Source organism: Myotis yumanensis, unplaced genomic scaffold (genome assembly GCF_028538775.1).
Source record: "Myotis yumanensis isolate MYYU_CA2020_CCGP unplaced genomic scaffold, mMyoYum1.0.hap1 SCAF_3, whole genome shotgun sequence".
In the NCBI taxonomy this organism is placed as follows: domain Eukaryota; kingdom Metazoa; phylum Chordata; class Mammalia; order Chiroptera; family Vespertilionidae; genus Myotis; species Myotis yumanensis.
In genome coordinates this window covers 212,675,543-212,697,596 of record NW_027223754.1, presented here as the reverse complement: position 1 = coordinate 212,697,596, position 22,054 = coordinate 212,675,543, and the positions used below count along the sequence as shown (strand labels likewise).

Genomic DNA, 22,054 nt, shown 5'->3' with positions numbered 1-22,054 from the left:
TGAGCAACTCCGGGGGCTGGAAAAGACAGGAGCCTGACTCCAAATACTACAGTCTTGTCAATGCCTTCATAGTGATTTTCTAAAGCACCGAAAATCTACAGTTCCATAAACTCAAAACATTACATTTTCTTGATCATTTTGATCCTTAGTTTTAAAATGTCCTGAAGAGCTCGGATTTTTTCCTGAGACGTATCTGAACACGGATCCCTGCTCCATTGGCTTATCTGCGAGAAACTGAAGCTGCCTGAACTCGTTCCTTTGGAAACCCACCCAGGCCAAGGGCGGGAGGCCTGCTGTGAGGACCAGACCAGGTGAGCGGAGAAGGCCGGGCACAGCTCCCATCGCAGCCCCAGAGCTACTCCAGGCCTCGTGGGAGTGGCCTCGGGCCTGGTAACTTCCGTCTCCCTCCAAGCAGGAGGTTCTGGGTGGGGCTCTGCAGGCCCCCCCAGCTCTGCAGCAGCACCGCGCCCCCCCACCCCTCCCTGCACTGCAGACCCCTCTGCTCTCGTGCCCTGTATTAGTGCCAGGTGCGTCGAGAAGGAACATGGAATGTCAAACACAGATGTTGTTTCCTCTCCATTTATTCACATTTCGTGGATTGTTACAAGTCCTCAATGGGATCATTCAAAAACTAACACAAAGGGATTACATGGGCTGACAATTCAAGTATTTAAAAACAACGTTTCCTACTTAAAATAGAAAGCAAACAATGTATCCACCTGATTGCTAAGAAGGAAGCTTTCATCTCCGTTACAATTGGTCTGGGAGAGTCTCCCGGCCAAGGCCAAGTACTTCCCAGCGCCTTGTGCTCAGCGCGGGGCTGAGACCAGTTTGCCAAGAGGCTCCCTGTCCCTGCAGGCAGCACAGGACAACCCCGTTTCTCCTTGAAAGCTTGTCCATTTCTCACTTTCAGAAGGAGAATGGACACAGGGGCTGGGAGCCGCTTGGTGTACGAAGCCTCGAGTGCACTGCACTTGCATGTGGGCTGTTCCAGAATGACTGACAGATGCCCCCAAGCACCCCCCCATCTTTCTCAGTGAGCACCGGTCCGAACTAAGAGCAAGATGCGACAGTAGGTAGGTATTCTGGCATGCAGCGCATCAAAAATAGGATCTGGAGTAAAGCTGTAAAACGGCCATCCTTTTAAAGAAAACCAGTTCCTAAACAGTCGGACTCGTTCTTCCCAGGAAACACAACCTAAACTTCTTTAAAGCCTGGATGCTCCCGGCCGGTGTGACTCAGTGGTTGTGTGTGGACCCATGAACCAAGAGATCACAGTATTTTTGCTGGTCAGGGCATGTGCCTGGGTTTTGGGCTTGATACTCAATCAATGATTTTCTATTATTGATGTTCCTATCTCTCTCCCTCTCCCTGAAATTAAAAAACACCTGGACACACATCTTCCGTCTGTAAGTCTAATGATGAAGGAGCCCACAGCGGTGTTTCGCCTACTGGGAAGGCCCAAAAGGCTGAGAAGGACACACCAGTGTGGAAAAGGCCGCTGGGATGCTCAGCATTTGTCAAGATGCAACAGTACCTGATTCAGAACGAAAGATACACACACTAACTGTAGGCCACATACATAATACACTTTATAGGTTCTTAAACCAAAAATGAACATTTCAGTCCACATTTAAACATTTTAAAGACTCATTTCTAACACTTCGTTAAAGATGAGCATGACCGCACGGGGAGGGTGTAGCTGTCCCGCAATCGGGAGGAAAGGCAAGCCTCCCCAGGCCACACGCGAGGAGGTCGGGTTACAGTGAAATCCACACATTCCCAGGCGCCGGTACCCAGCACCTGTTTAAAGTGGAGACCAACAGGTTCCTAAAGCGTGAGAATTGTAAGAAAATATCACATTCTGAGTTATGGTACACACACCACATTCTTCCCTGTAATTTTCACTTTAACAGTGAGTCTTAGCAGCAAGAATTTGCTGGGAATGTTAGGAGAGAAGCACACGTAGCCATCACTGGTTTGAAAGACGTAAGCCAACCACCTTCACAGGTGCTCCCGTGCCCCTTCTGGTGCGCATCTCGCCAGTCACACAAAAGCTAACAACGATTAAAATTATGATCCAAACTTAAAAAAAAAAAAAAAAGCTAACAACGATGCACCATGACCACCAGTTCCCTGCTGCTCCGCTCTTCCGGGCGGGGCCCCGGAGCACGTGTGGCCAGGCTGTAACAGATCGACGTGCGCTCCCTGTACTTCCTCCTTCTGACAGCTGGATACACAGAGAACCCTATGTGCCCAGGGCAGGGGCAGGGGCAGGGGCAGGACGACTGTTACAGCATCAATAATAAACAGCTTGTTTATTATCAATCATCTGTAACCAGAGCACATGAGTAATCTCAATTCTAAGCAGTAAATGCAAAAACCACTGTTGCTTCTGCCTGGGTCGCAGGAGACGAGCTGGCCCACATCCATCACAGCAAGCACGCCTGTCTGCGCGTTCATCCCGTCACCCTGGCCGACGCGCCCGTGCAGTTAACAAACAGAGCAGTGCAGGAATCTCATGGCAAACACTGGTCCAGCCACCTGGCCTCCAATATTTATTATATATCATCATGTTTCCCCGCCCCCTTTACATCTAAAACTTGTAGCTTGTTTTTTTAAAAAAACAACTACACTATCTACAATTATTTGACTCCTCTTTTCTAAGTCAGAAGATGTGCTGAAGGTCAGAACATACAGTGTGAGCCCTCAGGCACCAACTGAGTCTTAAACAAGTTCGCCTGATGCCGGTGCTGAGTCAGGAACACGGGCGTGTCCACCTACAAAGCCCGTCTCTCACGTGCTGTCTGAGGGAAGCTGGCGTGAGCTACCGACAGCCGTGGGGAAGCAGCGCGGCACACCTGAGCCCACGGCACTCCCCTCCCCGGGGGCATCCTGAACAACCTCACTCAGAAAGGAACTGGAACTTGATGGGAATATGGAACATCCCGGTGTCCAAGGTAAAGGCAACATTTACACACACGCTCTCCCCTCCCTTTCCTGGTGGATTCACAAGGCTCGTGCCTAATAAAAGCTCCTAGGGCTTAAGCAGTAGGTAGTTGTAGACCCACAGGGCATGCGTGGTACAAGCACATTCACTCTCTGCTGTAGGATGATTTACAAAGTATAAGCGACCAAATTTGTGCTTTTAAATCTCATCCCTGGCAACCCCCTTAACCATGTGTCATGAGGGGACACAGAAGTAACAGCACCTCATGAATCACACTCCACAGCTAAAGAATGAGTCCTTGTTTCCTGTAAAAAGAAAAGCAGTGCTGGGTCCTGCCCAGCAGCCTGCAGGGGCAAGGCCACGTCTGCTGAGCGGCCCGGCAGAGGGTGACCTTCAGGACCCGCGCTGCAGCGTCAGAAGAACACTTAACGCAAGCACACCCCCGCCAGCAGGGCAGCGCTTCACCTGGGAGGGGCGCTGTCCCCACGGCCCAGCTTCGCCCACTGGGCGGGAGGGTAGGGCCAGGCTCCTCTGGATACCCACCCTCGGGAGCCTCGCCCAAACCCACGGGTGGGAAAAGCTTTGGGAAATCCGATCACTACCCTGATTTCAGTCCATTAAGAAATCACTTGTGGTTAATTTAATAAATGAACATTAAAAATACCAAAATTTCTTTCAAATGTAGTTTACACATTAGACAGTTCTTAACACTAAACATTAAAGGTTTATTGGCCATATTAATCTTGCTCACAGGCTGTAAGTTATCTAAAAGTTCTCAGAACGTCAACGGAAGAAGAAACCTGACTAAGGGGGGCGGGGCTAGGCGTCCTTCTTCCCCAGGAGGACTTGGTGCAGCTCGTCCGCGTCCTCGCTGGTTTTGACCCGGATCAGCATGGTCACGGGGGCGGCGGCGTTCTTCTCGTCCACCGGGGGGTTGGGCACGCACACGATGAGCACGTTGTTCTTCCCGGTCCGGGTGCACGGCATGTTGGGGGGGATCAGGACGTTCAGCAATATGTTGCCTGCATTTAAGGAAACAAAACGACCCAAATCATACAAACTGCAGCCCCATGAAACCAGAGCTCTCAGGCGCTGAACATGAAACATGCAGCCCTCTTGCACTCCATGGACTGAAGACGGGGCCACGGGGAATGTCACAGAAACGGCCCGGTCCTGACCGAGGCCAGCAGGGTGTCCCGAGAGGACCCTGAGGCCACCGGCAGGACTGGCTCTGCCTGACTGTGGAGAAGCCGCCTCTCCGCCCTCCGCGGGTGCGGCCATCCCGCCGGCCCATCCACTGGGCACACTGGCCTGCCCCGAGCTCACTAAGTCATCGGAACAGACAGCGGTCAGCGAAGAAACGCGTCCCCGGGGGCCGGCTCCCTGGGGAGTGGAGGACTGCCAGGCCCCACCCACAGCCCGGCTCACAGGAAGAGAAAGGCTGGCGGAGGCCTCCTCCAACCCGCCTGGGGCCCGCCGCTGCCTCTTAGACCGCAGGCCCCTCCAAAACCCCGCTTTCCATGGACTGTTCTAAGGGCCCAGCTGGAGGGTGGGCTAAGGGGAGTGCATTAACGATTACTTGCTACATAAGAGGATTCCTTTAAATGATTGATTCCCCTTGTGTGTCTATCATTAAACCATCCAATTCTCCTCCAGCTTCTTAGTCCCGTCTCTAACACAAAGGAGCATGCAGACCATTTTGTTAAGGTCTTGCCCTAGCAGTGGTTCTCAACCTTCCTAATGCGCGACCCTTTAATACAGTTCCTCATGTTGTGGTGACCCCCAACCATACAATTAGTTTCGTTGCTACTTCATAACTGCAATTTTGCTACTGTTATAAATCGTCATGTAAATATCTGATATGCAGGGTGTATTTTCATTGTTACAAATTGAACATTTATTAAAGCATAGTGATTAATCACAAAAACAGTATGTAATTATATATGTGTTTTCCGATGGTCTTAGGCGACCCCTGTGAAAGGGTCGTTCGACCCCCAAAGGGGTCGCGACCCACAGGTTGAGAACCGCTGTGCTATAGCTTTTAGCAGTGCATGTTCTTACACACTATCCCCCAGGACTCAAATCAATCCGCAAGAACCGCTAAGTCCAGGATGAATCTGGCCTGAACGGTCTCCTCTGTTCCCAACCCCACATCAATGGACTTGAAAATCCCAAAGACTGAGCCGAGCAAGTACTGGGCTTCTACACGGTTCCACGGGACTGCCGACGCGGTGCCGCCTGGGAGAAAGGGCACCCACCTAAGTTGGTGTCTGCCCGCACCAACAGCTGTGTCTTCTGATTCGCTGTAGGTTTTAAATGCAGAGTACCTACACCCTTCTCTTTAAATTCATTGTCTTTCTTGTAAAAAAGTTTACACCTACGGAGAAAAACAACAGGTCCAGTCAGACAAACAATGACAAATCAGGTCTGTTTCTAACAACCGCTATTCATACTTGTGTGGACAATCTCTACTGAATGAGCAGAGGAACCTTCAAGACCCGTCTTCTGTGGACCCGACTGGGCCTGGGCACGAGCCAGATAGGAGCCTGGTTAGATATTCGAGAACCTTCCCACTATTTTCCCAAATTATTACGTAACTTTCTGAAACTACCCTTTCTCAAGACAATCAAAATCACGGCCATCTGGTCTTCCAAGGACAAGAACAAATAGAGAAAAGCCCGGGCTGGTTTGGCTCAGTGGATAGAGCATCAGCCCACGGACTGAAGGGTCCCAGGTTGCAGGCTTGATCCCCAGCCCTGGTCTGGGTGAGCGTGAGAGGCAACCAATCAATATGTCTCTCTCTCTCACATTGATGTTTCTCTCTCTGTCTCTCCCCCTCCCTTCTATTCTCTCTAAAAATCAATGGAAAAATATCCTCCGGTGAGGATTAACTTAAAAAAAGAAAACAACAGCAAAACAGAACAAACACTGCCCACAGCCCTCCCCTTTTTTCCTTTCTTATTTCTGAATTCTTTTCAGGACTCCAACAATTTTTTTATTCCCTAACTAATGACAACGCAGTAAAACATCTCCTAGAAGTCTGTGTCACACAGCTCCTTAGGTTATCAATAAACAAACCAAAACCACTGCTCCTCTGATTTGCTCAGATTAGGAAAAAAACTGACGACGCCTTTCAGTCATCTGTGTAAATTAATCTTAAAAACAGGCAAAAGGAATTGTTGCCTCTTTTAAAAGTTCTCAGCAGTAGTTAACACTTGGGAATCTCAGAGGACATGGTGATTTTTTGTTATGAAAATGCTGACTCATTAGGCTGAACTTTTTCTATTAGAAAAATACCTCTAAGGAAGCTTCTAAAATGGCAAAAATATTTTTCAGTAAATATCTCTTAAAAGTACTAATTTCATTTCATTGAGAGTTAACTCAAAACCCCCTTCTGCTTTCTTCTAAAAGCTGCAGCTTTCCTGTCAAAGCAAAAGCAGGTCGAATATGCGGTGACGGAGGCGTGTGACTTTGGGTGAACACGGTGCAACTCACAGACGAGGTGTCACAGTGTCACTGACACATCTATAATTCTATTAACCAATGTCACCCCAATAAATTTAAAAACAAAGCAGCCCCGACAGCAGGGAAGACAGTGTTCACACAGCCTTCACGGAAGGGGCCGGGCAGACCTGCGAGAGAATCCGTGAAGGCCAGCCAGTCTCCAGGGCGGATCAGAGAGCAGAAGTAGCCGTGAACCCCAGTCAGTGACGGTGACTTCCTGGTGGGGGATGGAGGAGGCGGGGGCAGGGAGGAGAGAAAGGGGAGAGGAAGTAGCCCAGAGGGGCAGGAAGGGCACGTTGAAGCAGAAGGGCTGGTTCAGCAGGAGAGAAGGCTGTGCCCAGAGAAAATGTCTAGAACCTGTTTGTTTTTAAATCAACGGGCCGAGAATGCTTCCTCGCTCCAGTTCAAGGAGTGGGCACCGCCGGCACAGTAAATTCTGGGACAACGTCAGAAGACAAGTCAGAGCCTCCGTTCACGTCTCTGAACACCTTCGCCAAGTGGATTCCTCGGCTCAGACTCTTACTTACTTTTTGGAGTAAAAAGCATCTTCTTCTTTGACCTCAGTAACTACTACTTTGGGCGGCTCATCATTTTCCTCTTCATCTCCACCTTTTATAAAAACAACACGAACTCAGTCAGATTCAAATCAAGAGCTTAAAAATTCAAATCACCGCAAGTTTGTTACCTACCCCCCGCCCCTTTCACCTAAAATTCCACGTAAGCTGATATGAAATTGTGTGTGTGTGTACCCACTGGGTTTTTATTATCTTGTGAAAAACGAGAACAATTTTTAATGGGAACATACTTCTCTAGTCTAAAGCAACTGTCAATTTGTAGAAAGCCCTGGAATGAAAAAATGTCCTTGCTTATGATGCAGTGCATACGCAAACTTTTACAGAAAAAAAAAAAAAAATCAAACATGTGACAGAGTGAAGTGCTGGGCCTCTGACTGCCCTGTCCAACCTGCTGTTCCCAGAGGCTGCAGGCCAATGCCTTCTTACACAGACAGCGGATCCTTAGAGTTCTGCTTGCCCCGGACCAGGAAGTGCCTCTCCCGGGAGATGCGGGAAGCACATACTGGTTATCAAAGATCTGCAGGAACCTCTTAGCAGACTCACATCAACTAGGGTCAACAGAGGAAGCAGTCTTCCTCGGACCCCTGTGGCCTGGGGTCCATCACTCTTGCCTCTCCCTCTTCCCCTTCCCTTCACATAAAAAAGCCTGAATTTTGTACTTTCTTAAGATGGATTTGAGGTTGAGTCTCCCATCTTCTCAGTTGGCACCTTCCTGATCAATAAAACTTTCCTTCAAATTCTGACGTGTGAAGCCTTGGGCACACACACAGGTAATAAACACTCAGGAATAGACTCAGATCAGCACTGGAACATTAAAATCTCAGATATGCTTCTAACACTTTCACCTCCAAATGTCCCTGTGACCAACCGGCATCACGCCAAGGAACAAACATCCGCAACCAGAGGGAAAGATAAGCCAAGTGTAAGTAACGAGCTTTGTCTGAATCACATGCCTCCCGTGTTCTGGTCCCCAACCCCCACCCTGACCCTGCAGGAGCCAGAACAGCGCTTCCTTTCACTCCAGCCCCAACACAGGGGAGATCAAAGACAGGGCAACAGAGGCAAATGCCCATCCTCTTAAAGAGAAAGGCATTCCCATAAAACTCCCTAAACTAAAAAGCAACTTAAAAAGCGACTCTACGAGAAACAATTCTGGTGCTCAAACAATGAACTGTGGGCAAAAAGGGGCAGACACCACACACAGCAGAAGTCCTGGAAGGCGGTGCAACCCAGACATGTCTTGGAGAGACTTCGTTCATTTGTTCCCCTGACTTATGAAGTCTCCCTGTTAAATTTACAGCCCTGCTTTGCTATGTGACTTGACTTATAACCAAATCTCGTAAATACAAACAATTCAGTGGATATTCATGATAAACTCTCAATAAAATACAATTTTTCAAACGTTAATTCACTTAATTCTTTACATACAAGCCATGTATTCGATACTTTTCAAAATCACTGGGCCAGAAAATCTCATATTCTTAATCTTTGTATCCTCAATCCTCACAATAACCCTACTGAGAGACCAGTCGGGAGCCGAAAACCAGGATTACAGGCTTTATTAAGGGAAAAAAGACCTGCCGGGCTGTCTTGAAATGGGAAAACAGCAACCCGTGCAGAGGTGGGCACGCCTTTTGAGGGGAGGATGGGAAGGAATGGGGGCTGAGTGTACTCAGCGCGCGCTGATTGGTGGCTTAATGTATGGTCCATATAGGAACTAGGGCTTAGGGCAGTGGTTCTCAGCCTTCCTAACGCCGCGACCCTTTAATACAGTTCCTCATGTTGTGGTGACCCCCAACCATAAAATTAGTTTCGTTGCTACTTCTTAACTGTAATTTTGCTACTGTTATGAATTGTAATGTAAATACCTGATATGCAGGATGTATTTTCATTGTTACAAATTGAACATTTATTAAAGCATAGTGATTAATCACAAAAACAATATGTAATTATATATGTGTTTTCCGATGGGTGACCCCTGTGAAAGGGTCGTTCGACCCCCAAAAGGGTCTCGACCCACAGGTTGAGAACCGCTGGCTTAGGGTATTGGGCAGGTGTGGATTGGTGGTTCAATGTATAGTCCATATAAGGTACATGGTGTCACTCAGGTATTTCCCAGCTGCAGGTTATGTCATACTCAGCCCACCAGTTGGGGGACGGGAGGATCTATCACCTACAACACAGACGTTACTCCACTTTGCAAATAAGGAAGCGGAGACTCAGAGGCTCACCAACCTGTCCTGGATCACGCGGCTCGAAAATGATGGCAGCACGTCTCTGCTTCTTCCACTAAACACAAACCTCCACAGACCACAACCGGGCTGAAGGATGAACATCCCACTCACCTTTGCAGCCGGCACTGCCGCCCCCGGCCTGGCTCTCCGGTGCCGTAACGGAGAACGGTGAAGGAACGGGCTTACTCTGGGTAATGTCTTTGCCAAATAAACTGGAGTTTCCAGAAGGAAATGAAAACCCAGCCAGGGGGCCAGAGTTTAAGGAGCCCAAAACAGAACCATCAATTTTCTTGCCGAAATTAAACGAGGCACTTGTCGCTCCCAGTGATGGGTCCCCCTTTTTCTCAGGCGCAGCCTCTGTCTTCTTCTCAGAGGTGCCCTCAGTTTTATCCCCATGAAACAGAAATGTTGACTCTTGCTGTGACTTTGCTGAACCAAACAGGGAGGGAGACTGCGAGTCGAGTGGCATTTTGCTGGGTTTCCTCTCGGAGCCGCTGCTCCCGCTGTCACCAAGCTGCTGCTCGATGCCCGCTAAGTAGTTCTCATAGTCCCTGAACACGGGCGTCAGGTCGCACAGCGGGTTCGCGTTCACGTGCTTCACGATCCAGTCCCGCACACAACAGTTCAAGGCCGCCAGCTGCTTGTGGTAGGCGTTCCCCTGGTGAGTGGTGCTCGAGGAAAGACCAGAGGACTGACTGTCACCATTCCTTTTGGGGTTTGAAATCTTATTATCAACCAAGGAGGCGGGGCCATTTGCAGCAACAGATCCTAAGGGAAAGTCAAGCTTTAAGATTTACTTAGAAGGCGATTTGACTAAATCATCTAGATTTCTGTATCGCTCTTCGTATTTTCTGCCTTTATTGCATCCCATTTTTGTGACAGTTCAAGTATGTGCACATCTAACATTTAGGATCTGGTTACCACAAAAATCAAATCAAACTCTACACAGGAACAGTACCTATTATATGCTGCATCAGTCATTTTAAAATAATCTTTTCCTTCAAAAAGATGCCCATTTTACCCAGAACTGTCAAAATACTCTGAGTACAAAACTTAATCCCCAAAACAATCCAACGAGTAGGGCTCTTTTCCAAGAACTCAAGATTTTAATCCATGATCTTATTCTCTATTGCTAATCCCGAGATCTTGATTAATTCCCTCAAAACAAGATCAGGCAACCAACACATCCTAAATCTAGAGGGGAGGACCCCCAAGTTTCGGGAAGGTGTGTGGCACACACAGTCCTCGGTACACGTATTAACGAAGGCCTGGGGAGACAGGCCTTCACAGAGGCCCACTAAGAGCTTCCTCTCCTCCTTTGACCCTTAGGTCAGTTCTCATCACTCATTCTCATTTCACAAAGATCTGGAGGCTCAGAGGTTCAGGAACTTCACCACGGGCACAGAGCTAAGAACAGAACCTAGTTCTATTTTGGCTCAAAAGCTCATTCTCTACTCAGAACGCAAATAGCCAACATTTCCCTCATTTCTGTGTGTTTCATTACGACTGTTCTTGCTCAGGTAGTTCCAGGACCCAGGGTAAGTACAAGAAAAACATCTCTGCGAAGTGATTTTCATGGTTATCTTTACACAGATGTGAGTGAGTGAGGGGGGGACCTACTTACCAAAGGCCACCTTGGTCTCGGTGGCAGCTCTCGAACTGAAGAAGGGCGGGGCACCTGCTATGCTGTTTCCATTGGACAGTCCTTCTAAAGGCTTCCCTCCAACACAAGCACCGAATCCAGAAAACCCTCCTCCTCCAGAAGGTGCCACCAGCCCTTTAAAGCCTTTGAAGGCCCCGCCACCATCAGACTGAAATAGAAAGAAAGAGCAGAGATAACTGTAATTGTTATAACTGGTAGGCAAGTGAGGGGCAGTATTACCTTGGCTAAATCATGCAACCTCCATCCACTACAGGAAAACTGCTGGCAAGAGCAGAAACAGGACAGGAGCGATTTTACTCATGACAGCTGTGCAAACCAGAGCTCCGTCCTCCTCATGAGCTCTTCTCACCCCCGCGGCGTCAGCCTCCGGACGGCTGATTCCTCCTGCCTCTCCCTCTCGCTCCACCTCTGCTCCGAGACTCCGCCAGTCTACTAGTGGCTTGTAGAGCTCTCCACACCACCCTTAAGGCCATTTCCAAAACGAACGCCATCATTTCCTTCCTAGTGAGGTTGGCCCTTTCCCCATCACACATCACCTCGCTGATCGCCTACAGCCAACTAAACACCAGTCTAAAGAAGGAGAGGAAACGAGGAAAGAACGTGGACCGAACAGGCCGCAGAGGCACAGCTTCTCCCGCAGCTGCCACCGGAGTGTTCCCCTCTCCTGCCTGACCCAGAGGCCCAGGCCTGGAATGCATGAGGGCTGAGCACAGTCCCGGGGAAAACGTGGAGTGACTGCTGAACCCTGGCAGTTTCTGAGCTACATACAGCTCCTCCTTGATCTTCCGAGCACAGGAAGGAAGCATTTTAATGCGCAACACAGTGGACACGGGAAAGGCTGTTGCGGTCAAAGGACTCCTCCAACCCACACCTCGACCCCAGGCAGTAGGGAGACTGAGAATTCCTTCTCGTCCTTCCTCACTGCTACTGACACACACTTCTCTGGTCTTTCATGTTGCTGTCCTCATTTCCTCCTCCACACTGGCACTCAACTCTAATTTCTCTGCATCTGTATCGCTTTCGAAGCTGGGAGCTCCCTGTAAGCACACCCCCCGTGCTCATTGTTCTGTATGTTCTACACCAGCGGTCGCCAACCGGTGGCCCGACCCGTGAGGGCCGAAAGGCTGGCGACCACTGTTCTACACCAAGTGCTTTCCCAAGTGGCGAAAGCACTTTAATGAGCACTGACTGATCTGACTGTCCCCTCCCCCGCCCCATAGAAAGCTGTAGAAAACACTCACTTCACATCCAACATTTCTACGCTTTGCTTTCTTTATGGCTCTATTCTTCAAGACTTCCTCACTGGCCACTGAGAATGTTCCCACCTGCAGGAGTACACAAATTAAACAGCAGTAAGATAAGGCCAAAATGGAAATAAAATGCTGAATGAAAAAGCTAGACCAGGCAAACTCATCTATTATCTGCTAGTTTTCAAAGTACTGTTAATCCTCGTAATACAAATTATAGAGAGGGCACATTAAAATTCATATCCGTGCTCTATCTTGGTGAATTCCAATGCTAGTCAGGTGAAGCACCAGTCTTCTGGAGCCTACAAATCCAAGATTTGAATCAGAGAGAGAGGAGTGCGTGCACGAAAGTCTGACAAGGCTAAGGCCACCAAAACTATGGTGCAAAACTACTTAGTACAGCTTTCAAATATTTCAAATACATTCAAAGGTATTAATCAAACTTAAGCTGGAAGGTACCTTAAAGATCATGAACCGCTGGGAGTGGAACAAGTTCTGAAACCCAGGTGCCCAAATCTAGTCTCTCACTACTACCGTTTTCAAAAGTAAAATTGTATTTATGAAACACATAATTCTTACTTTGACAAAGAGCTCTGCCCATTTGCCCTTCGTCCAAGAGACCACGGAGGCACTGGGACTCTGGGTGACTACTGCTGCTAACCCCCAAGCACTAGGTCCACAGCGAGGAGCGTGCCGAGGCCGGCTTAGCCATGCCCGCTGTTCCCCGTACGGCTGGCGTCAGTATTCCCTGTAAAAACCTCCGTCCCCAGCTATTTCAGGAAATGTCAAAGAGGACTCTGCAGCCACAGAAGGGATCATTTAGTTGCATTTGCCCAAATGTAACTGTCTTTCCACATTCATTCATTAGCAACTATCCAAACGGGAGTTCTTTCATTCCTGAAGTATTTTAATGTCAAAGCAATCTTTATATGGTAGTCTAAATCTTACTGGGCTCAGAATGTAGCTGTCTGTAAGACTTGGGAAAAAATGCAGTTACCCAAGTCTTGGCGAAAAAGCATGACGGCAGCTAGAAATGTTAAAAGCCTTGTTAAAATATTAACATGCTTGTGATTTTGACTTTCCTAACCATATTGGTGCAAACATTTGTAAAGGAAAAATATTAATACTAGGATATAGACTCAGAAAGAAGATAGCCATTTATAATAATAAAAGGGTAAGATGCTAACTAGACCTACGTCATTCCGGACGTCATTCTGCATGCCCTTCCTGACAAAGCTGGGGACGGAGGGAAGCCAGCAGGGTCCCGGGTGACTGGGGGCGGCCCAAGGGAAGCCAGCCCGGGCCCGGGTGCCGGAGGGAAGCTGGTGCCAGCAGCTGAGGGAAGAAAGGTGTACTCTTGCACGCATTTTCGTGCATCGGGCCTCTAGTCTAAGAATAAGCTTGAAGACACTTGCAGATTCTTTATTTTATTTTATTTTATTTTACTTGACACTATCCTCTTAGCTTGGGTGCAGGCTTCCTTGGTGAACCGGCCTGGGTGTCCCACACTGCTGATGAAGCACCCAAAAGACGGAAAGATTTCCTCAGGGAAGGCCATTCTGATTTTGTTAGGAAAGAAACTGGGCCAATGTAAACTCTATTTCCATTAATGCCATTGTTGGGGGGAGGGGAGCCTCTCTGATCTGTAGGAATGAGAAGTGAAGCTGGGCTTTGAGAAGATTAGAGCGAGGGAGGGGAACTCAACCATGTGAATCTGAAACGACAGGGATGGCAGACCACGAGGGTGGTGGTGTACACTTGTCAAGTCTGAGCGCGGCACTGCGCTAAGTTCGTGACTCGATCATTTACTCATCCTTCAGCTTTGAACGCTGCAAGTATATGAGATTCAGGAGGAAGGTGCCTCTACAAGGGAGCCCAATATTCAGGAACTAGGTGCTGGTGGAAAGGCACACCCAAGTGTAAATAAATGTCTCTATCAAGTACAGGTCACTAGAAACCACACTGTTTCCGTGCAGGATGGTCTTAAAAAGCCTTTTCATTTTACCAGTCTTCACGAGGAACCCAGTTTAAATTGAGAAGCAGTACGAAATCACTCTTAGGAAAACTACTTTTTACCTCTTCGGCTTCGTCTTCTTGATCCCAATTCCTATCTGTCAGTTCCTTCTCAGCAATTCTTTTGGCCATTTTTTCGAAGCTAAAAGTAAAAAGATTAGAAGATTTGCTTTTCTAGACCAAGAGTTCACGCTTACAAAGAATTTTCAAAATTCACTCCAGCATGAAATGAGACAGGAAACACTCCCCTGGGAACGGCTTTAACGGGACTTTACAAAGGTGTTCTTAGGTTCCCACTGTTTCAAATCCAATACAGGATTACTCGAGGAAGCAGGTGGGTCTTCTGAACACTAAACCAACTCTATCTGAAAGGAAGTTATATGCAACCTCAACTGATTGTTTAAAACTGAAATTTTAAGTACCGCACATAATCAAGAAGTGCTTAACTAAGTAACTTATTCTATGCAAATTATACTTACAGCCTTACTACAGACAAAACATTTTAAATATTTAAAATTCTCTTCAAGATGATCCAGTGAAGTTCATGCTTAGGTAGGAATTTTAATAAGATGTTGGTCATAAGTTCATAGCATAAGTCCTCTTGTTTAGGCTACAGACATTGGTATAAATACACTTTCCAAGATTGAACATTTAATTACCCCAAATTACATATTGCTAAAATAGGACATCATTTAAAAGCTCAAACTGTAATTAATATGGATGTGTTAACATTCTGAGAATTTATAACCCTTTCAAAGTAAGCCATGAGCTCAGTTCCTATGACACCATTGCGGGGTGGGGCAGGGCAGGGCAGGGTGCGAGGCGGGGACTGACAATGTTATCTCGAAAGAGGGTTGCTGGCACCTGTCCCTTTGTCATTTGTTTTTTGATCCTACATCACAACCTCTGCCATCAGAAACAAAAACCATCAATGGAGAGCCCACTGTGAGTGGCCTAACTCACCAGCCCAAGGGGCCTGGGAACTAACCATTCGCTGAGGGCTCCGAGCCTGCCCACAGCCTTTCTGACAGTCTTTCTCCAGCCTGGTTTGCCCTCAACACCACAACCCCCGAGTAAGTTCCTAGAAGTTCATGTTCACTAGGATACAAATTATGCATCACCTACTGCTCTTTAATGCCTATAAAATAAACATCACTTGCTGACATTCCAAAGTCCTCCAAAATCCAACCCCGTAATTACATAGGGGGTTTTCAGCTTCGAATAACATCCTAATAATGTTTGAATCCCCTTTTGAATGTCTCCCCGCCAACACTTGGTCAAGTCTGGCTACTAATTTTTGTAATCCAAACGAAAACAATGTAGCTTTACACATAATTCCTTACTGAACTTGACTGTCCAGGGCCAGGTCTTTCTGCCTGCATTCTTTTGGCCATTTTGCTGCCCAATAACTCCCACTCCCACTCCCACCAGAGGGCAGGAGAGGTGAGAAGTTGAAATAATCGCTGTTGCTATTAAGATGAACTATTAACTGTTAAGATATTAAAAGGAAAAGGAGGTGGAGCTGAAAGTACAGAAACTGTAACAAAGGAAGAATTTAACCTCTAACTCATACCCACAGTGGATAATCATAAGGCGCAGCAAAACAATCTAAAAGTAGCTGCTCTCATGTCCTACCTCAGCCACAGTCAGGACCCCACCAGAGGGCAGGGGGCTCTGTTCTCTGTGCTGGCTGAACGCCAAACACCCAAGCCTGCCCATCCCGACAGCTGTGCCAGCTGCTGAGCGGGTGACCTGGGACACTCCTATTTGGGAAATGCTACAATAAGAAGCTGGAAACCCAGGTTTCCCATTTCCCTGGACAAGTTGTTTCATTTTTGTGCCTCCGTTTTTTCACATGTAGAACAGGGAGGTATGAAAACAAAGTGAGATAAACAAAAAAAAACTTAGTTAAGAATAATGCCTGGAACAGAGGAAGGGCTTAATAAATACCATTAAAGAAATGTTTTGTTAGAAGCAAAGGCTATAAAATACTATTCTTCCTCCAAAACGTAAAAGTTCCTAGAAAAAGAGTATTTCCTTGAATTATGAGCCAAGCTTTAAAATACATTTTAACCAGCCCATATTCTGTTTCAAAGTATGACCCTGGAGACAGTAATTTTTCATTTTGTGCAAGATGAGGAATACAGCATCCCTGCGGAGTCCTGGAGCGAGGCCGGGCACCTAGAGCCCCAGGCGCTAGCGATCAGCCTAAGGAACTCCAAAGCGTCTGGGCTTGTGGCGAAAAGGCCCCACAATGAGGCCCAGGAAGCGCTGTGCTGGGAAACTGAAACCCAGCGCGACCTGGGGGACACGCGGCCTCCCCATCCGGTGCTGCCAGCCCCGGGGGGGAACTCTGTCCGCATCAGTTCACTTCAAGAGGAAAACAGGCTGGACCCCGCATGGAAGGGTGGTGTCCGGAGGAAAAAGAGGACAAGCGTCAGGCCCGTGACCAGACCGCCCGCGGGAGAGGAACCGCCCTCCTCCCCGCCCGCGGGTCCGATGGTCACAGGGGCCCCCGCCGGCCCGGGCTGCGCTTCCATCCCGCTCAGGGCACAGCAGCAGCCACAGCTGAACGCAAAAAAGCATAAACAAGGGGGAGGGGGGTAAACGTAATACTTTGGACACTATTTTTTTTTTTTTTTTAGAAAGGAGACAGGCCCTAGCCAGTTTGGCTCAGTGGATAGAGCGTCAGCCTGTGGACTGAAGGGTCCCAGGTTCGATTCTGGCCAAGCGCACATGCCTGGGTTGCGGGCTTGATCCCCAGTAGGGTGTGCAGGAGGCAGCCAATCAATGATTCTCTTATCATTGATGTTTCTCTCTCTCTCTCCCTCTTCCTTCCTCTCTGAAATCAATAAAGAAATATATTTTTTTTAAAAAAAGGAGACAGGTTGGCAAAAAAAAATAAAGTGGATAACAATCGATGTCTTTTTCTTTCTCCGTCCCTCTCTCTCGCCCTAAATATCAATTTTTAAAAAACATTAACTGCTTCTTTAAAGAAGGAACAGAGTAAGGGGCTGATCAATGTCCCGGCGCCGCGGTAAGAAGGGAAGCCAGCGCCCAGCCCAGGTCGCGCGGTGGCGGAGCGGCGACCTGCGAACCTGGAGGTCACGGTGCGATCCCGGTCAGGGCGCAGGCCTGGGCGGCGGGCTCCAGCCGATCGATTATTTATTTTTCTCACCATTTATGCTTCTAGCGCTCTCTCTCCCTCCCTTTCTGAAATCAATAAAAAAAAGTTTCTTTTTTTTTTTTTAAAGGGGGGAGCTAGGCCAAAGAGATAGCGGAGGGGCGAGAAGAGACAGGCGGGACGACCGAGGGGCCAGAAGTACCGAGAGGAGCCGCTGGGAAGGAAACCGGAGGCCACGCCGGGCCAGCCCTGCCCCCCTTCGGCCGCCGGCCTCCGCCGGGCCCAGCCCCGGGCCCCGCCGCCGGGCGAGCCTCACCTAAGGCGGCCCCGAGCGCCGCTTCACAAACAGCCGCGATGGCGTGGCCGCTGTCACCGCCCCGCCCCCGCGGCACCCACCGCCCCGCGCCCCTCCCCGGCCCGGGACCTGCACCCCCGCTCCTCCTGCCCAGGATCCCCCTCCGGGCCCGGGCCCCACCCGCCGACCCGGCTCCTCCGGCCCAGGGTCCCCTTCCAGGCCCGCACCCCGTACCCGGATCCCGCGGCTCCTCCCCGGGTCCCACAGGCCGGTGCGGCTCCGCGTCCCCAGGCCCCGGCGCCCGACCCCTCCGCCTCCCCCGCTGCCCAGCCTCTCACCTCCGGGGCGGCGGCCGCGGGACTCGCTGGGCTGTGGGCGCGGCGAAGCTCGGGTGCGCGGCGGCGAGCAGGGCCGAGGTCGCGGCCGCGGCGCTCGGGTCTGCAGCGGCGGCCGTTCGCCGGCTGAGCGCACCTGGCCGCTTCCGGGGCGCGGAGATTCTCGAAGGACTCGGAGATGAGCAGGCCCGGAGCCTCACACACCATGTCCCCCGGGTCTCGTCTGTCTGTGCTCGGCAGCGAGGGGAGCGTCCCCTCAGCCGGAGGCCGCTGGGGGAACAGCGCCGAGCGCGCCCCAGGCCGCCATTTTCTAACTCCAATCCGCCTCTCAAACCCAATTCGAAAAGAGGGAGGAAAGAAACGCCCGCGTCCAGCGATTGCGCAAGCGCGCGGGAGCCCTGCTCAGCCGGCCCTGACTCGGCGGGCAGCGGGGTGGCGCGCGGCGCATGCGCCCAGAGGCTTGGAAACCGTCGCCGGGAGGAGCGTCCATGTCTCACGCATGCGCGCGCCGGCCTCAGCCGGGGAGCCGGCGCCCGGGGCCGGAGCGGACGCACGTTGGTCACGTGGCGGCCGCCGCGCGCGTTGGCGGCGTTCGCGCGGCCCCTGCGGTTGCGCAGTCGCGGGTGGGACTTGCGAGGCGCTCGGGAGAGCACGGTCAGTCAGTGAGGGTGGCCTCTGGCTGAGGTCTCAAAGCCCCAGCACATAGGGGCGCTTTAAGAACTTGCAAAGGGGACCGGAAAACCCCATGTTTGGGAGACAAAGAGGGTAAAATGGTATAAATACAGGAAACTTCCTGTGTGACTTCGCCCAGAATTCTAGAGACATTTTTCTCTGGGCCCGTGCGTTGCTTGGCTCTCCGGTTTTCTGTAACATTAGAATAATATAAACTGTGTGTATAACTAGTCAGAGAATGTTGGCTAACGGTGTATTGCAGAAAGAGAGGTCTTTAGGGGCATTGCTCGTCATTGTCTTTGTTTTTTTGTTTGTTTTGGGTTTTTGTTGTTGTTAATCCTCACCTGAGGATATTTTTCCATTAATTTTTAGAGAGAGGGAAAGACAGAGAGAAACATCAATGTGAGAGAAACACATGGATTGGTTGCCTCCTGCACGAGCCCCGACCAGGGCCCAGGCCAGGGAGCCCTTGACTGGAATCGAACGAAGCTTGGACCCTTTGGTCCACAGGCTGATGCTCCATCCACTGATCCAGGCCAGCTAGGGCAGTGTCTTTGTTTTTATCAACAAAAAGAGGCCGTGGATGGAGTGACTCAGCTGTTTGGACGTCATCCCATGCACTGGAAGGTCACCCATTCCATTCCTGGTCAGGGCACACGCCCAGGTTTCTGGCTCGATCCCCAGTAAGGGGCATGCAGGAGGCAGCCAATGAATGTTTCTCATCTCCCTCTCTCTTCCTCTCTATCTAAAAAAAAATCAACAAAAACATATAAAAGAATAACAAAAACAAAAAAGAGCACCTATAATACCCTTCAGGATGCTATATGTATAGCTTGCCGAAGCCATCTGATTGGTGAGTGGCCGAGCTGGAGCCAGAGCCCAGGGCTCACGTCCACCCCATTCCACATGCGCTTTCAACATTGAATGCCTGCTCCTGGGGACGCCACAGATCTTTGGTGGCGAGCTACAGGTGGCCCTTGGTCTCCTCACCGCCCCGTCAGCTTTTCCATATGCCATATTGACTAAATCCTTACCACTTACACCTTTCTAGCCACCTTTCTCTCAACCCCCAGCCTCGCCTCTTGCTTCCCCATCCTTACCACATAATAGGCACTCAACTAATTACCAAATGAACTAATTATGCTTTTTCTTTATCGATAGAAACATTATCCCCGATATTTCCCTTCTGACTAATAGCTTGTGGATCGTTATGTTTAGTTCTGTCTGTGTGAAGCTCATTCATCCCAAATTGTTCTCTAGTGCCTTATAAATGGGTAATTTTTGCTTTGAACATCAAAGTATAATTATTAGTCAACTTGCCGTTAATATTGTGGATGAACAGGGTCCACATGCTAAACCTGACAAGCTCGGGGAGGTCTGCGTGGCGGGCCCTGCACACTCAGAGACAGAAAGTAACCACCCCAGATGGCGTGAACCTAAAATTCCTCACTAAAAGCCAGTCACGGCAGGTAGGCACAGCCTAAGCCTGTAGCTTCCTTGGCAAAGGGCAATCTTTACCTTTAGTGAACTTATTTATTGCCTTTTTCCATCTAATATAACATGCTGGTGGTCTTATCCAGCATCTAGATGGGTTCAGGAATCTGGAGAAGGGGCTGCTGTAAATTAATCAAGAGTCCAGAGACGAAACATAATTTTGGAAGGCATTTTGGGGAGCCAGAGAAGACTTAGCTGAAGGAACCAAATTCTCCTGTCTCTCTGGACCCCTTGCTTTTTATTAACACAATTTGTCCTAAGGCAAGGTAGATATACACATCAAAGGCCAGGGTTAGCATACAGAATCCATTGTCATATTGGGGGAACTGCCTACGGCTGGTGTTTGGTCAGTAGGAGGCAAATAACATGTAGATTAAAATGCCCTCAGCTGTCTGGCACCGAGCTGTCATCTATGCAAATCTTTAGGTGTGGGGAAATGCCCTTAGCCATTTCCAGCAGGCAATCCTCAAGGTTCCATCAACCTTTTGATGAAACTTGCATTTATGACATGGTGGAATTAGCTTGAGCAATAACACATCCTTGGGATGTCAGAGTCATCCCCTTCTCCAGACCCCTTGGTAGTACAACCTCCCCCCAGGGCATGAGACCACAGAACCCCTCATTGTTGCCCACATAGCATCTCTGTGCTGTAATTTATTAACTATCCTGTACTTGCCAATGTAAAAGAAGTATCTCTTCGTTTGACTTTTTATTTTTATTTATTTTTTTATATATATATATTTTTTTTATTGATTTTTTTTACAGAGAGGAAGGGAGAGAGATAGAGAGTTAGAAACATCGATGAGAGAGAAACATCGATCAGCTGCCTCCTGCACATCTCCTACTGGGGATGTGCCCGCAACCCAGGTACATGCCCTTGACCGGAATCGAACCTGGGACCTTCCAGTCCGCAGGCCGACGCTCTATCCACTGAGCCAAACCGGTTTCGGCTTCGTTTGACTTTTTAAAAATATATATGTTTTTATTGATCTTAGAGAGAGGGTGAGAGAGAAACATTGATGAGAGAGAGATTGGTCAGCTGCCTCCTGTACTCTCCCTACTGGGGATCGAGCATGTGCCCCGACCAGAATCAAACCCATCTCGTGGTGCACGGGATGACACTCACCCAACTGGGCCACACCAGGGGGGCTCTGCATTTGACTTTTTATTCAGTCTCAGAGATTTCCCCACTTTACTTTCTCCCGCCTCTCTAATCTATCATCAGTGGATTTCATGTAACCCCCTTATGTCTCCTGTGACTCTCATGTATACAGTAATTCCTAAAAGTGAGTCATGGCAGGTAGTCAGGGCCTAAGCCTGTCAAACAGCCATTCTCTGGAGCACTTTCTCAATCCATTGAGATATTGCTTCCTGGCAATTGTCATCAGTTTGGCTCAAATAAACTCACAAAATTTCTCTACAGGTTTGGATGTTTCTTGGAGGTCAGCTATATCTAGAATGTACCGTATAGGGACATGGCTTAGGTAGTGAAAGACTCTCTTATATTCGCAGTTCTTATGTTGAAATGTGGCTTGTTAAAATCACAACTTCTATTCTTACAGTAGTACAATATTTATCCTTAAGGCTAAGCAAAATAGCACATTTACTTAATTACATATTGTAACGTGAGGTAATTGATGCCTTTCTGCTACAAATAAAAAAGGATTTATGCATACAATAGCACTTTAGCTGACATGCACGTTGCATGGTGGATCTCAGTGCTGACTAAATTGACAGCTTTAAACTGCCTGTAACTCAGGAGAATGGAGGCCGTTTGCATGCCGACTCCTGCCGGCATTGAATTTGGCTGCTCCATTCAGTGAGATTCTTTGTCCCTCGTTTTATGAACGAGCCCTCCAAAGGTGTTAGCCCGTTTTTTCTGAAATCTACCTCCAAAAATCCCTTTCAATGTGCTCAACCCCTGCGGATTTTTATGGTCGCCAGGCTG

The 22,054-nt window shown here is 48.9% G+C and overlaps 1 protein-coding gene across 2 annotated transcripts; it reads right to left on the bottom strand.

The window, feature by feature from the left end:
* Positions 1 to 563: 563 nt before the first annotated feature.
* NUP50 (nucleoporin 50) lies at positions 564 to 18,298 on the bottom strand. Of its 2 annotated transcripts, XM_070411282.1 has the most exons (8): positions 17,944 to 18,298; positions 14,250 to 14,328; positions 12,168 to 12,251; positions 10,888 to 11,074; positions 9,375 to 10,031; positions 6,982 to 7,063; positions 5,209 to 5,327; positions 564 to 3,972 (listed from the first exon to the last, which is right to left on the bottom strand). In XM_070411282.1, the coding sequence occupies exons 2-8, from the start codon at positions 14,316 to 14,318 to the stop codon at positions 3,770 to 3,772; spliced, it is 1,401 nt and encodes a 466-aa protein (XP_070267383.1). In that variant the 5' UTR covers positions 14,319 to 14,328; positions 17,944 to 18,298; the 3' UTR covers positions 564 to 3,769. The 2 variants fall into 2 exon arrangements, with proteins under 2 accessions (XP_070267383.1, XP_070267384.1); XM_070411283.1 differs by lacking the exon at positions 12,168 to 12,251.
* Positions 18,299 to 22,054: the final 3,756 nt, after the last annotated feature.